The sequence below is a fragment of the Astatotilapia calliptera genome, unplaced genomic scaffold (assembly GCF_900246225.1).
Source record: "Astatotilapia calliptera unplaced genomic scaffold, fAstCal1.2 U_scaffold_21, whole genome shotgun sequence".
Classification (NCBI taxonomy): Eukaryota; Metazoa; Chordata; class Actinopteri; order Cichliformes; family Cichlidae; genus Astatotilapia; species Astatotilapia calliptera.
Genome location: NW_020535741.1, coordinates 104146 through 121118, shown reverse-complemented (window position 1 = coordinate 121118; position 16973 = coordinate 104146). Strand labels below are relative to the sequence as shown.

Here is a 16973-nt window from a genome sequence, read left to right as displayed (position 1 = left end):
ACAACGTTGTATTTGTACTCAGTTGTATATAGCATGTGTATTCTATTTTTATCCTATCATTCTATTCTATTCTATTGGGTTGTGTACAGTTTCTTATTCTATTCCAGGGTTCTCTCATGTTTGCTATGTAACTGCACTGTCCACTTCCTGCTGTAACAAAACAAATTTCCCACATGTGGGACTAATAAAGATGCTCTTATCGTTACTGTATAACCACAGGTTCACTTCACATTTGGTAGAATATAAAAGGACAAAGCTGGACAATTGTCATCACATTTCTCATTAGTTGCTGTTAGCACAAGCACACAAAGAAAGCAGAGCTTTAGTGTTATTACCTTCCTGTTACTTCATAATAGAACGACAGTTAATGGTAAAAGTCTTGAATAGTTTTGAATTTATTTTTCCATGATCACATTTCATTCAATCACTCGTGGACTTGTGTGAATGTTACATGTATTATTTTCACCCGTGGATTTACAGACACTGTGTGAACAGTTTTCATTTTATCCAAAGTTTTACTTGATGTCCAACTGATAAAATCACTGACAGACAACAGAAGCAGGAGCTCAGAGAGAAATTCAATTCAACTTTATTCATAAAGCGACAAATCACAACGTTTGGTTTTATTTTACAGAAACTTCAAACTAAACCAAATTCAGGACGTGTATTAAACCTGCAGCTGATCCCTGTCTGCTGTTCACTACCTTTGATTTCTGTTACCAGCATCATCTCATGTTCCCCAGGTTCACTGACAACGCTGAAACCACCAGCGGGAGACTAAGAGTGCTGATTTAAAAAGATTCAGACATTTTATTTTGCTGCAGCTCAACATGAGGCTGGATCCTGATTCTTTGTTGTTTTTGTTTTCTCTACATGAAGAAAACAGCAGCAACAAGAAGCACAGCAGGAACTGACAGGCTGACCTTCAGTCCAACAGATCCTCCTGTGTGACCTGCAGGTGAGAAACAGCTGTGAGGTGTCAGGTAGGTGATGATGAAGAACAGAACAGAATCCATTTGCTCTTCAAACTGCTGTCAGACATTATCTGCTGCACTCTGATCACATCACTCAGACCAGCTGCTTTCTACAAAGTCTCATCAGCAACATCTTTACAAACCAACATCAGATTGTGTGTTTTGTGGTCTAAAGTTTTGTGCCTCTGGTTTCTCATTGGCTCACACTCTTGCAGAGCCGTAACACGCACATGAATGAGAGGTGGTGAGTGTAGTTCCTATTGACAGGGTATTGCAGACCATCCCGCTAATTGCTGAATTTACTTTTGTCTGTCATATTTATGATGAAAAACAAATGTAATCAAATTAGATATTGATATTTTCATATGGGAATTGATCCTGCAACATGAAACGCTGGGATTGGAAGTTCAGCATCGCTCCGCACATCATACCTGTGAGATGACAGACAGCAGTGTGGAGGAGAGTGCGACACAAAAACACAGAAATATGACTGACAGCTGCAAACGAAGCAGCATCTGCTGCAGGTGAAAGATATTGGGACTAGCAGAGCAGAGTGGCTTCACTGTAAAACAAAATTAGCAGTGAGTGTGAAAAGTTTCTGTGTGTGGAGTTCAACACCGTCCACTCAGAAGCTGCATCACTGGATGGTAGATTTAAAAAGCTTGCATTCAGTGACAACAGAGCTGTTGATGAGGCACTTCAGAGAATAACTGCAGCAGCAAAGTGCACTCCCACCCAGCTCCACCATTACAGGGCCAAGTGAAGGAGGAGCCACAGACGTCTGCTGTGTGGAGCCTCTTTGATGAAAGAGCTGCAGGAGATGCTGCAAAGAGAAATACTACAGCTGATGTTATGATGGAGATGAAATGTTATCTTGAGGAGCCCCTCATCCAACAAGGAGAAGGCCCACAGAGCTGGTGGGAGGCCAAGGCCACAGTCTTTCCCTACCTGTTGAAGGTGATGGAGGGGAGACTGTGCATTGTGGCAACATCTGTTCCTTTGGAGGGTCTTCTCAAAAACTGGGCAGATACTAAGGAGAAACCACATCAGCCCATCCAAGCTGAGGCAGCTGGTTTTTCTGAATGTCGACCTGCACTGAGGACAAACTGTTTGGCTGCTGAGTTTGGTTCTGTACTGTGGATTTGTTTACAGTGGGGCTTTTTGTGCTGAATTAAACTTAAAGGTTTGATTAAAATATTAAACAACAGTAAGAATGCCTGCTTTTGTGACAGAACAAAAACACAAAATTAGGCAATTATAAGGCTTTTCATAAAAACACTACATGCAAAAGGGTTTGTCAGCACACAAAGCATTCACATTTGCCAAGTAAAGCTAAAGTATGAGGCTACAGAGGATAATAACTTAAGAGACATTTGGGAGCCACGAGACGTGCAAGATAATCCAGAGCTTAGATCTAAATAAGGAAGTCTTAACTCAGTAATGGAGAATATCCTCACACATTAAGAAGCACTGAGGGAGGGAAGTCGTTCATTACTCTGTCAGTCAGGTAGGTGATCAGTGAAGAACAGCACAGAATCTATGTACCTGCATGTTCAGCTCAATTTGTGGATGCAATAAGAAGTAAAGTGAGAGTGATCAGCTTACCAGTGACTGTGATATTAACCAGGTTACTGATGGCACCATTACTGGACTCACACCAGTAAACTCCGGTGTCGTGAGGCACCAGCGTACTGATTGAACATGATTGATCACGTTGCTGTTGTCCCCGCCCATCTCCACACTCAGCCCTCTGCAGTTTGCTTGTGTTTCTCCTCACAGTCCAATCAGAAGAGCTTTGGTCCTCCTCACAGATTACAGTCACAACATCTCCCTCAGAGAAATCAGAGCTGTTGGGACTCTCGATCAGACGAGCTGCGAGGAAGAAGAGAGGTTAGATATCACTCACGACTGAACTTCTGGGACCGCTCCGCCCCCTGGTGGCCTGATTTGATAGTGAAAAATTATTTTCTACCAGGCTGATGTAATAAAGCTGTGGAATCAGGACTGAGGTTTCGGGCATTTCCCCTCGGCTATTTGCAAGTAAGAAGAGCAAACATCTGAAGAGGCACAAGCTCCAACATTTTAGTAATATGAAGAACAACTTTGTTGCCTGACCAGCACGTTGTGGCCTGCAGCCTTCATAGGTTTAAGGTTTAAAAACAGTTTTAGGATTATTTGGTTCAGTGGAAATTACTGCTACTGACAGTGAAAAAATCTGCAGACCTCATAGTTTTCAGAGGATGAGCATTTGTTCGAGGGTCCACTTTCTGCCCTGAGCCTGGTTCTGCCGGAGGTTTCTTCCTGTTAAAAGGGAGTTTTTCCTTCCCACTGTCGCCAAAGTGCTTGCTCATAGGGGGCCGTATGATTGTTGGGTTTTTCTCTGTATCTATGAAGCGCCTTGAGGCAACTTTTGTTATGATTTGGCGCTATATAAATAAAATTGAATTGAATTCTGCCAGCTGTTCATTTCTGTGTATGCACAGGATTCTCTCCCTTCCCTCTCCTTTCACTGGTGGGTGAGAGGAAGTGGGCAAATTCCACAAATGTCATTTAAAGATTAAACGACTCACTACATGTGAGTTCATGTTAGCTAGATAACACACATGTCTTAAAGACATAAAGACCTGGATGGCCGCTAACTTTCTGCTTCTTAATTCAGATCAAACTGAGGTTATTGTACTCGGCCCTGAAAATCTTAGTAATATGGTATCTAAGCAGATTCTTACTCTGGATGGCATTAACTTGGCCTCCAGTAACACTGTGAGGAACTGGAGCTGGAGGCTGCATGCCCCGTTGGAAGGCTTTAATTCATTTTATCTGTGTTTGTTTAACAGGAAAAAAATAATCACAATAAAAGTGAGACTAGTGAGGAACATAAGTATTTGAACTCCCAGCAATTTTGCAAGTTCTCCCACTTAGAAATCATGGTAGGCACACATTGTAGATGCATTCCCACTGTGATAGACAGCATTTGAGAAACAATTCAGGAAATCACATTGTATGGCTTTTAAAGAATGTATTTGTGTAGCACTGCTGCAATACAAATATAGCAGCAGTGCTACACAAATGCTATATATCAGTACGTCAGCAGTACCTGTCCTTTTGGTCATCCTGAAATTATTTTTCATGATTTTAAGGATTCCAAAAAACTACTTTGGCTTTACTGAAGCAGTCGCATTTCCCCCCCTACAGGCTTATATTTTCCTGCTTTACCATCTAAAACTAAATCAGGGAAATGTTTACGCTCTGTCAAATATGCACTGAGAGGAACTACCAGGAGGGGCACTGTAACCATAGAAACCATATTAGAGCTCTGACATTGTTGGGGATCACTCCTGAATTTACTTAAGCCTTAGAAAAGTAAAGTAGCCTAACAAAGTAGCTAAAATCGTGGACGTACAGCATTTGGACAGACAGAGTGATATTAATTTTCTTTGCAAACAAACAAGAATCTTCAGGGTGCAATGTGTGCTGGGCAGCAGCCAGGAGCGAGGTCTCTGGTGAACCAATCCCTCGCTACAGATTCTAGCGAAGGGACGAGGCGTGTCACATCTCTGGTGGGGATGGAGCCTCAGTGCTTCTTTTAATATCTCTGAGCTTTCCCAATCACAACTATCTCTACTGAACTTTGGCTCCGTCTAAACAGTTCTTTGAATTACTTACTAAAACAATATATGACAGTAATGAGAAAGTGGCCACTTTCATGAGTAAATCATGTAAGCCTTATAAGATTTACTTATATGTAGTATATGTTGTGATTCTACTGGTGTTACTGGTTCTGCTGGTGAGACGATGTGTTCACAGGAAACTTGAAGGTTTGTACATATTCATTCTTATTCATCGTGGTATTTTGTTTCCATTCTGTCATCATAATTTGGTCCATTTAGATTCTTAAATCATAAAAGTGTTTACTTTAACTCATTTCAGCAGATGGAGAAGATGACATCACCAGTGACATCACATACAGTGTTGTGAAATCATCAAATCCTCAACACCCTCCAGTCAAAGAAACCAGAGATGGAGGTTTGTGTGTTCACCCAGGTGTCATCCACATACCTGAACCAATGACTTGGTGGTGTTTCAGGGTAGGATAGCAAAGCCCTCTTTCCCACGTCTTCCATATACAAGTTGCCCACAATGGGTGAAACTGGGGAGCCCACGGCACACCCACGTTCCTGCCCTGTAGAACTGACCCTTGTATGTGAAACAGGTGGAATTAAGACACAGTTTCAAAAGCAAGCACACCTGGTCCAACAGCCTTGTCTTGTTCTAACTGCTTCAGACAGTCTGTCACCCTCGTCCTGTGACCACTTCCTGGGTCTCTTTCAGTCTTCAAATATAAAGTTTTTACAGCTTATAGATTTTAAGTTCTGCTCCAATTATTTGGGTAAAGACAATAAACACTTTGATGGCCTATAAGTGAAAGTGAAAACGTGATAAACGAATAGTCATGCTGTTTGGGGACCTACTGGTCATCATGAGAAGATTCTGGAACCACAGCAATGACCAGAAAGCTGCACTGGATGGAGAGCTGTGCCACGGGGCTTTCCAGAGGTAATCACGAGGAGATCGTGGACAACAGATGGAGATCTGAAGGATGAGGGGAGCGTTCCAAGCTCCAATCGACAGTGCAGAGAGGAAGGTCAAGGATGGCATCATGATTCTGTGAACAGAAAGCAGAAGCTATGGTGGTGACGGGGAATGACTGACAGCAATTTCCTATGAACATCACCTAATGCTGTGTCACTGTGCTATGCATGCTTTGACACTCTGAAGAGGGTCTTCCTTTGTGTCATTGTTGTTGTCATTTGCATCATGAACAAGACTGCTGAAGTGACTCAACAGGTGGGGTTACAACAGCAGTAAAATCATTGAATCCAATACCCTTTCCAAAAAAGGTTTTCTGCAGAGACGAAAGGACAATAGAGGAGTCATAAGTATCCCCCCACAGGAAGAATGCATGAAAGGAGGTGATGAGGGTTGATAGAGGCCATAAAACAGGAGTGCTGACAAAGGCCTGCAGCCTTGAAGATAACTGAAAGCCACATTGACAAACAGCAAAACTAACTGGTGTGTTTGTTATACCCATGTCTGCATACATTTGGACTCTGGTCATATGGACAGTGATAGAAACAACTGGAAGAGACATTTATGAAGCTCTGAGGAACTCAAACCACTCTGCATGTGTGATTTACACACCTGGAGGAGATGCACCACAAAGCTGGAATGATTTTGCAAATGTTAATTTCTATGTTTGACTGTTAACATTCATTTGCTTACTTGGAGGGTGTCAATGGAAAATTGTATTTAGTAGTCAGTATAATCTTTTAGTGATATAAGTTTGCATATGGTAGAATGCTGCATGTAACATTCTAGGGTGTTCACCCCACATCCTAGGAGCATGAGAGAGGTCGTACCTTGTCTTATTGTTTTATGGTAGGATTAACGTAGCTATGTCTGTTTTAGTCTAAGTGCCTTTTGGTTTGATGAACTGCTGGACTTTGAGACCAGCAGGTTTAGGGAAGATCTTATGGGGCCACACTCTGACACCCCCCCCCCCCCACACACACACACACACACACACACCCAATGAAGTATAAAATAAAGACCGGGGCAGTTTCTCAGGCGCGAGTCTCTCAGTCCGGAGGCTGCCCTTGCTTGCAAGAAATTCTGTGTGTTTCTCTTCTCTGAGTCTTTGCTGAAGAAGTATTTTAGAATATATTCCTTAACAGAGAGAACGATGCTCGTCACAGTTCTCTCCCTCATGCACGAGCAACACAAAGAGCTCTGGTGACTTGCGTCTTGTTTTTGCCATTGTAGTAGAATTGTCTTGGCGTTCCAGCAATAGGTCTGTGCTAGATGAACGTATCAGCAACCTTCAAACACGTGTGGAGAATTCATTATTTCTTTGACAGATTCTTTAGTAAATAACAGAAAAAAGAAAGTAAGAGAAAAATCACCTGCACAAGTGCCGAGGTAGGTCTCCCTGCAGAATTGGTTTTCCCTTCATCAGGAGCAGCGCTGGGCTGTTTAAATCACGGACAAACAGGATCCTACAGTTGTTTATGTTTTTAAACCCATTTTGCACAGAGAGGCATTTTTTGGAAAATGCATTGATAGTAATGTTGAATATTATTACACATCAAAAAAAAACAACTACAGTAAAATAATCACATCGTGACGCCTCTGCCTTTCTAAATGGAGGGACAGTAACTGTGTGTGTATGTAAGCGTGTAAAACCTGAAGATGGTAAGATTAACAGTATTTTGTCTCTATCTGCCATTCTGCTATTCATCTCAACAATAACGTGGCGCACAGCGTGGCGTGAAAATAGCCACATGCAATGGAGCAAATTATGGGTGTGTGTGGTTGGAGGATGAGAGTCAGCTAGAAACTTACAGTGACGTGGACATCATGCAAAGACTGCCAGACTCTGTAATACTGCAAATGATCAGTGACTCAGGTTAACAAAAAAGAAAGTAAGAGGAAATTTAATTCTATAAAACGTGAAAAATTCCACACACATGTAACTCACCACTGTGTGAAGATCACAGGGGAGAAATCGTTTCTCTGAGTCAGAGATGAGTGTCAGTAACACAGAAGTTGTCATGGTCCCCGCACCTCTCCAGCTGACAGCAGTCAGGCGCTTTGTTTTGTTTATTCTCCTCTCTCGCCTCTGCTCTCCCTTTCTCTCTCGTCCTCTCCCACTCTCTCTTTCTCCTGCCGGGGCGGAGCTCAGTATGGGCTCCTGCTCCTGGCCCACGCACCTGGAGATGATCAGCACACCTGCCGCTGATTATGAGAATTGGAGTCCTACTTAAGATGGCGAGTCTGCTCTACTCGTCGCTGGATCGTTGAGCCATCAGCGTCAGTCGTCCTGCACTCTGCAAAGTTTGTTCGTGTCTGAACCAGGAGACTAACTGTTTCTCTGTCTGTGTATAGATTTCCCCTGGACCTGTTTTCCCTGTGCACGGTGACTGAGCGTGAGCAAGACTGATGGAGGAAAGAAGAGGAGCTGTGTGTGGTTGCGAGGGCTTTATGGAAATCTCCCCTCCCTGGACTCCTGCCCCTTTCACTCCCGGACCCTGGAACCCTTTTCCCCAGACACCGTTGTGTGTGTGTGTGTGTGTATGTGTGTGTGTGTGTGTGTGTGTGTGTGTGTGTGTGTCACCGTGGAGAACACTGTAAATAAATTCACTTTTGATTTGAAGAAACTTGTGGTCTGCGCCTGAGTCCGCTCCACTAATCGTGACAGAAGTAAAACTCAGTGTCATGCAGTGACTTTTACACAACCAGATCAGATGAACCAGCTCACACTAAAACATTTTGCTGCACTCTTTACACTTATTTCTTTTCTTTCTGCTTTCTGAGATAAAAGCTCTTTATCAGTAACTTTTACAACTTCTGGCAGGTTAATGTCTGAACTTTGGAGTGAAACACACCCTTAGTTACAGGAAATAACACCATTGTCTGTAACTAAGTGAATCCACCTTAACACCACCTGTGTGTGTGTGACTGCATTACACTCCCACTGCTGGGAACCTGAACAAGAACCAGAACAAAGTCTAAAATAGAAGCTGACAAACAGCTGCACCACCGAGTGACACTTTATTTTATAAACTTCACAACAGGTTTCATGTTGTGACCTGTGGAGGTGAAAAGACACAAAACCTGTTTTACAGCTTTTGAGCTGCAGGCAGGATTGAAACACACCTTAGTTAAAAGTCAAACAGCAACATTTGTCTCCTCCCCTCACGTCACTCAAATGTGACAAACCAGGAAACAGGAAGTTCTTCGTCCTCAGTAAAGAGAGACGCACAGACGATCAGACTGAGCTCAGACCAAACTAGCAGCTTCCTCTGAGTGAGTCCAGCTACAGGAGAGAAAAGTGGAAAACTCCAACACTGCTGCTTCAAGCTGCTGACGCTCCACACACTGAATGTGAGTTTGATCAAAAACACGACTCAAAGGAAGTTTCAGTGAAGGTGGTAGAGGAGGGAGGGGAGCCAGGACTGACTGTACTTCCTGTCTGCTGTTTTCAGCTTCACTCACAGACTCAATGGCTTCCAGATCAGAGGAGGCTCTCTGCTGTCCGGTCTGTCAGGAGGTCTTCAGAGATCCTGTTATTCTGTCATGTAGCCACAGCTTCTGTAAAGACTGTCTGAAGAGATGGTGGAGAGAGAGACCAACACACGAGTGTCCAGTTTGTAAGAGAAGATCTTCAAGGAATGATCCACCTTTAAATCTGGCTTTAAGAAACCTGTGTGAGTCGTTCTTACAGGAGAGAGATCAGAGAGCTTCAGAGGCTCTCTGCAGTCTGCACTCTGAGAAACTCAAACTCTTCTGTCTGGACCATCAGCAGCCAGTGTGTCACATCTGCAGAGACTCAGAAAAACACACCAATCACAGATTCAGACCCATCGATGAAGCTGCACAACAACACAAGAAGGAACTTCAGGAAACTCTGGAGCCCTTAAAGAAGAAGTTAAAGGTTTGTGAAGAAGTTCAAGTGAAGTTTGATCAAACAGCAGAACACATTAAGGTCCAGGCCCGACACACAGAGAGGCAGATTAAGGAGCAGTTTAAGAAGCTTCACCAGTTTCTAGCAGAGGAAGAGGAGGCCAGGCTGGCTGCACTGAGGGAGGAAGAGGAGCAGAAGAGTGGGATGATGAAGGAGAAGATGGAGGCTCTGAGCAGAGAGATAGCAGCTCTTTCAGACACAGTCAGAGCCACAGAGGCGGAGCTGAGAGCTGAAGACGTCTCATTCCTGCACAACTACAAGGCTGCAGTGGAAAGAGTCCAGCGCTGCCCCCTGCTGGATGATCCACAGCTGCCCTCAGGAGCTCTGATAGACCAGGCCAAACACCTGGGCAACCTGACCTTCAACATCTGGAACAACATGAAGGACATGGTCTCCTACACTCCTCTCATTCTGGACCCAAACACTGCTGGTCCAAACCTCATCCTGTCTGAAGATCTGACCAGTGTGAGACGAGAAGGAGAGAAGCAGCTTCCTGATAATCCAGAGAGGATTGATGATTCCTGCTCTGTCCTGGGCTCTGAGGGCTTTAACTCAGGGACTCACAGCTGGGATGTTGATGTTGGAGACAGTACAGGGTGGTTACTGGGTGTGTTAGCAGAGTCTGTGCAGAGGAAGGGAGAAATAGAGTCTGGATTATGGATAATAGGGTTCAATAAAGATAAATACTTAGCATTCTCACCATCAGCAGATTCTGCTCTCTCAATAGAGAAGAAGCTCCAGAGGATCAGAGTGAATCTGGACTGGAACAGAGGAAAGCTGTCGTTCTCTGATCCTGATACTAACACACACATACACACCTTCACACACACTTTCACTCACAGGATGTTTCCATATATTTACATTGATGATAAACTGAAGGTGTGTCCGTTGAAGGTGTCAGTGTCAGTGCAGCAGATGAGTTGAGGATGATGATGTTTCTAATGTTGTTTCCTGTCAGTGAGTTGAAGCTGTTAAACTGCAGCTGTCCTCCTGCTGCCTCGTTGTTCCAAAGCTCTTTGTTTCTCTTTTAGTTTCACTCTTTCTTTCTGTTTCTGCTGTCCACCTTTTCACATGGAAAATCATTTCACTGTTTCTCACTGAATGACTCCCCAAACTAGATTTGAAATTCTATCAAGTTTCTAATCATTACAAGTGATTCATGTTTCTATTTGATGTGTAAATGGAGATGATTTAGTTTGCTGGGATATGGACTGACATGTGTTGAATGGGAGGAGCAGTTTGTTGTTGTCTTCTTGTCTGTTTATGACAACAATAAATATGTTGTTGAAACAATGATTCATGTTTAACTCCATATATGAAATGTTTCTGATCTTTGAATTCTGTTTGATTAAAGACTTTCTTCATGACACAAATGAGATTTCAGTGTATTAATAGAACTAAATAAGCTCAGAGTTGAAAGGCTGGAGTATTATGTACGTGCTTCACTGTCAGGATCTTCAGGGGGATTCAAAGGGAAACATCAAACTGCTGTAATGAGATAAACTAGTTGGGCTGAACACACTTATCTGTAGTTTGTCTCCATCCAGGATCATCAGAATATAATGAACATGTGTGAAGAGCCACAAAATGCTGCTGCCCTCTCAGCATGATGAGCTCCAGCCTTTGTTAGCAGGACAACAGGAAACATGAGACAACTTTCAGAGACAGTAACCAACTGTGGCCACAAGATGGCAGCAGCTGATCTGAGATCCTTTATTGGACAGAAGGACTCTGCTCTGTGACGTCATCAGAGAGACGGCCTTCACTCTGATAGATCTGACGTCATGTCTGCACTGATGATGAAAGCTGATAAACACATTGTTATTGATCCATGAAATCACCTCTGTCCTCTCAAGTGTAGCTGTTTACAGAGCTGAAGAAGTCCTTCATCATCAAAACAGACAAACATGTATTTCCTGTATTAAGTGACGTCATCCTCACTCTGACCTCTTACATACATTCTGTTCAGTTTTCCTGCTGTAAGAAATAAACTGTGTGAAAATAGAAATGCAGGGAAACATCCATTAATCACAGCTGAGCCGTTTGTTTCTGACTCGCATTCAATGAGGCTTCAGGTGTAAATACCTCAGAAGTGTTTGTGAGTTCAGTAGAAGCAGACCCAGTCGACCATCATGGCCTCCACAGCACTACACAATGCAACAGAAAGGCCTTCATCATCTGCTGAACCACCTCTGAACCACGACGCTCTCCCTGCATCTAAAAGCTGTTAGTCAGGATGAGATGCTGCTGTGATCGCTCACAATTTACCTGTGAGACCTTTGTAAATATTGTCTTTGTTTCTGGAGGAAACACCTTTAGTCTGTTTGTATTTGGAGTGCAGATCTGGGCGTCCATCACTTTAACCTGCACACGTTTAGTTATTGAGTGTAGTTGATGTTTGGCAGCATTTTATAAGTGACAGTTCATGAACGGTGAAGGACCAGAGGACGCCTGACCATCCTACCTGTGTCAGTAAGAAGACTTTCATCACAACTTCACAACTTAACACAACTGAAACCTGAATCCAGTGTTGCATAGTTTACTAACAGTGTGTGCTGACACTGAAGTTAGCAGTTTGTTTCCTAAGAGCTGCTGGGACAAACCACAGTGAGCGGCTACAGAGTTTAGTTAAGGTGGTTCTAACATGTGACCTGTTGAATTATTTACAGGGATTTATTTTTCATTTAAAGCATCATTTGTGAAGTTTTTATGAAGTTTACTTCTTTTATGTTCTTTGTGTAACGTTTAGATTTTCTTCTCTGGTGTTTTAACTCTTCAGGTTTCCTGTAACAGAGATGTAAACCACCGTTTTCTGATGCTGCTGCTCTGTGACATAAACACGGCCACTTTATTAGGCACACCTTGCTGACTGCAGGTTATAACCCCTGCTGGAAACATCCCACAAATTTGGATCCTTATTGCCATGACAGCACCACACAGCTGCTCCAGATGCTGCAGGATGCTGGTCAGGGCTCTAACAGTGAAACTTTACTGAAAGTAAGAAACCTGAGAGGAAATAAACTTTGACTTTAGTAAGCTGAGCTCTGAAGCTGTGATGGAGCTCAGTTGGTGTGAAGGCGGCTGCTGTGTAACAAGTGTTTGTCTGAGGTGCTGCGACTGATCGTGGTCATGCTTATTTAAAGAAGTCGGTGATGAAGCAGGCTGTGCAGTCCGAGCTCTTCATCAGTTAACAGTCCTCCAGAGCTGCTGCAGGGAGCTGACTGTCCTCCGGGTGGCGCTAAGTGAACAAAGTCCAAAGAAATAAACTTGGACTGTTTTTTGAAGCCTAAATAAAATGTGAATAAACTTTATAGATACATTTGAAACCAGCTACTCTGTGACTTTACACACTCACACAGTAACAGAGTGTGTAAAGTCACAGAGTTATCTATTATCACACCCAAAATTTCTGGGTGTGATAATAGATAACAAAATCTGCTGGAAACCTCACATAAAGCATATACAAGCCAAACTGTCAAGAAGCATCTCCGTACTAAGTAAAGTTAAATATTTTTTGCCTTCCAAATCACTCCGGGTACTTTATTGTTCACTTATATTGCCATATTTGGAATACTGTGTGGAAATTTGGGGAAACACATATAAAACTGCACTTCAACCAATATGTAAAATTCAAAAAAAAGCAATCAGGATGATTAATAAAGCAGGATTTAGAGACCATACTAACATCATGTTTTTGAAATTAAAAATACTGAAGTTTATGGATCTTATAAAATATAAAACTGCAAAAATTATGTACAAGGCCAGATACAATATGTTACCAGGAAATATACAGAGGATGTTCTATGACAGAGAAGGAGACTATGAATTGAGGGGGAAATTGAATCTAAGGATTCTTAAAGCACGGTCAAAGGTTAAAACCTTTTGTGTCACTATTTATGGGGTAAAACTGTGGAATAGTTTTACTATAGATCTACAGCAATGCTCAGGAATTAGTAAGTTCATGAAAATACTTCGAAAACTGATTTTGGAAGAATATGATACCGATAAAGATGATCACCCATTGTATGTATAAAAATATCAAATTATATCCAAATTATATCAGTCACGGTAGCCAAGTTTATATAGGTTCTCCTCGTGTATCGTGTGGAGTATGTGATGATGGGAATTAGGTGAATTATGTGGGATCAATAAGATGTTGAGCAGGGGTAGGAATTAATAAGTATGTTCATACTTCTTCCTACTCCTTTTCAGACCAAACATTGTTACATTATGTCAGACGATTTTGTTTTATTTCATTATATATTTTTTGTTTATCTGAACACATACGTGTGTGTGTGTATATCTACATATATATTCGTATCTGTAAATGAAAATATATGTAGTGTGTATATATTGTTTTTTGTTTTATATGTCTGAAACAAATAAAGATACAATACAATACAATACAGAGCTGATTCCTGATTGGAGCAGCACAGAGTTAGACTTCTTCTCTGGCTGTGGATTGGTTCGTCAGGATTTCCCCCTTTACAGGTTTAAAAACAATCTCTGTTTTTACATTTTTTGACCTCCTTCTTGGGTCTAAAGGTGAAGCAGCACCAGCCTCCTCTGATCCTCATGTTGTAGCTCTGTGTGTCCAGCAGGGGGCAGAACACCTCCAAACTGTGCCAGCAGCTCTCACTGTGAGCTCAGACGTTTGTGGACACTCAGTTTGTTTGAACATAGTAAATAATCAGAGCTTCTCAGACTGTTTATGGGGACACCACCTGCTCGAGGGTGTACTGTGTCAGAGAGGTGGTGTATGGTGCTGGGTGTAGTCTCTCTGCTGGTTCACAGTTTTTTTTTTTTGTTTTTTTTTCTAGTGACATCAGAAACAGCAGCATGCGACATCACGTGATGGCGGAGCTTCAGTTCATCCTTTGTCATCTTTTTTTTTTTTTTTTTTTTTTTTTTTTTTTTTTTTTAATAGGACAGGGGGAGAGAAAGAAAGAAAACCAAAGGGGAGAAGAGACGGTGAGAAGGGGGGAGAAGAGAGAAAAAAAAAACCAAACAAACAGAGGAGACAGCAAACAACAAAGAGCAACATAATAATAGAAAAAAAAGCACCATCACAATAAACTAGCTAGTCATAGATATCAATAGTTACTGAATAATAGACGATATTGTTCAGCACGCAAGATAGACAGCGCACAGTGTGCTTTGAGGCAGCAGCCAAGAAAGCTTTAGTCCGCGTCTGTGAATACCCATGTGTACACCCGTGTGCATACCTGTGTGGATCAGCATGCTTGCATTCCAAAGGTTTCTCCATGTAATGATCTGTTAGGGAGTGTGGGGGGGCCACAGCCCTGTCCTCTATGGTATCAAGCAGGTATGGAGGATATCAAAACTCCAGACATCCAGAGGCCCCCAGAACACAAGAGACCAAGGAAGACCCACAGAGGGGCAGCCGCGCCACTGTCCCAGAAAGAGCTGAGGAGAGTCCCAGATGTTCACAGTTTTTACTGAGGAGCTGTGTTCATGTCAGGAAGGTTTCGTCTGATCACTGTGGTGCAGTTTGGTTTACTCTGTTTCTGAGTGTTTGTAGGATCAGTCTCTGCAGGTCACCTGATACCTGGCAGTGAAGTGTTTATGAATCAGCTCCGTCAGATTTAATCCAACAGAATAACATGTAAAACACTCCAGGGCTTTTACTCTGAAACTTTCTCCAGAGCTGTCTGGAGTTTTCTTACATTAAAATATTCTGGGATTACCAGACTGTCCACATCATGTGTCCTACCAAAACTTTCATCCACAAATATACCCTGACATTAAACCCAAATAGATCTGAGAGCGAGTCATTAGTATCAGTACTGTGTGTGTGTGTGTGTGTGTGTGTGTGTGTGTGTGTGTGTGTGTGTGTGTGTGTGTGTGTGTGAGAGAGAGATATTCAGGTAACTTACTGGGTTACTGCACATGCTCACACCTTTTCAGCACAACAGGTGCAGTTTGGTGTTTTACTGCCTCCTGCTGGAACAATGATGGCAGCTCTCAAGACTTTATTGGTTATTGTCATTTCGTGTTACACAGCCTGAAACGAAATACTGTTCCTCAGCAGCCTCTACAGTGCAATAACCAATATATTTTAAAAAGAATAAATACAGTTTAAAGGGAATAAGTTTAAAAAAGAGCAGCAAAAAAGGCATAAATAGCTTAAAATCTAAGTTCTAAAAAATCTTCCAGTTTTTATTAATATTTTATTATTTATCAAATTATTATAAACTAAAAATATTTTTTACGTGATAAACGACTTCAGTGCTTCGTCCATGACCTCCTGAAGGTAAAGGGCCCAAAGAGCCAATCAGCAGCTCTGAAACAGGAAATATGACTCATGGAGAAGTTCACAACAGTTTCAGCTGCCAATTGTACTCATCACCATGGAGACTGTCTCCATGGTGGAGGCAGAGTGACAGTGTTGTAGATGCTGCATTTTGAAGCCTCAGTGTTTATATTTTTGTTCACAGCCATGTAGACAGAGAGGCAGAGAGAGACAGTGCTGTCACTGAGCTACATGTGTCAGAGCTCAGATGAGGCCCACACATGTGTGTTATCTGTTGTTGCTACACACAGTTAAGATATGGAACATGTGAACATGAGACATATGAAGAGACTGAACAGATAAAATGTCCTTTATATCCATCAGTGACTTTTTATTCTTTTAAACTTGTTCTGCTTCTTTTTGACTCGAGTTAGTGTGACACTGATGGAGCTTCTTGCTGCAGTGTGTTTGGGTTTGGCTGATAACACTGGTCATGCATGTTTCCTTCATGCTCTGTGGTAAAAGTGCATGAGTCTGCAGCTCTGTGGCCGCCCTTCTTCTTTTTCTCAGAAACATCCTCATTCCTTTGTTCTCACTGTTTTGCAGCAGAGGTGTTAAGATTAAAAAATAAAAACTGTGAAAAGTTGCTGCTATTTATAAAAAGACACCATTTAATGCTTTTAATAAGCTTAAAAGAACAGAATGAAATGTCTCCATCGCTGTAGTGTAATAATATCACAGCACTGTTGCAGTAATTTTAATGTGTTTATTGTACAGAGACTGATTCAGCTGTGATCTACTCAGCAGTGAGAACTGAAGACGTCCGTTATGGACAAACAACCATCAGAACAAGGAGGCCCAGGTACAGCTGCTCTTTATCTTTGACTGTGGACAGAGACAAGTGTTTCCCTTTTTACATGGTGAAAAGAAGATGACCACTGAAGGTGGAATGGTGAAAATGATGGTCATATATTTGAAATTAACCCAGAGACATAAAAACACCTGATCCCTCTAGACGCAGTGAGGCTCCATTAGAAGCTGTTCCGAAATGTGAGGCCTGACGCTCCCACGCTGAAAAATGCGTTCTCCATTCTTAAACAACACAACAGCTACACCATGTTTTAGTTATAGCAGCAAGTCAAAACTAATCACATGTTAGGGCTCTTGGTTTTGTGCTTGTGGGTGAAAATGTTATTTTCAAGCTTTTCTTCACATTTTAATATTT

General features: G+C 42.2%; 1 protein-coding gene, 1 long non-coding RNA gene and 1 pseudogene across 3 annotated transcripts; all 3 read left to right on the top strand.

Moving 5' to 3' along the window:
- The window catches only part of LOC113017823 (hemicentin-2-like), a 129307-nt pseudogene that overhangs the window by 10546 nt on the left and 101788 nt on the right, over positions 1-16973 (top strand).
- LOC113017825 (uncharacterized) lies at positions 4733-16730 on the top strand. Its single transcript, XR_003271587.1, has 3 exons — positions 4733-4789; positions 4902-4997; positions 16526-16730. It is a non-coding gene; the product is annotated as an uncharacterized LOC113017825 (long non-coding RNA).
- On the top strand, positions 9034-10596 carry LOC113017817 (nuclear factor 7, ovary-like). 2 transcript variants are annotated; one of them, XM_026160920.1, is made up of 2 exons: positions 9034-10397; positions 10527-10596. In XM_026160920.1, the coding sequence occupies exons 1-2, from the start codon at positions 9034-9036 to the stop codon at positions 10594-10596; spliced, it is 1434 nt and encodes a 477-aa protein (XP_026016705.1). The 2 variants fall into 2 exon arrangements, with proteins under 2 accessions (XP_026016705.1, XP_026016706.1); XM_026160921.1 differs by lacking the exon at positions 10527-10596 and having other exon boundaries at positions 9034-10439.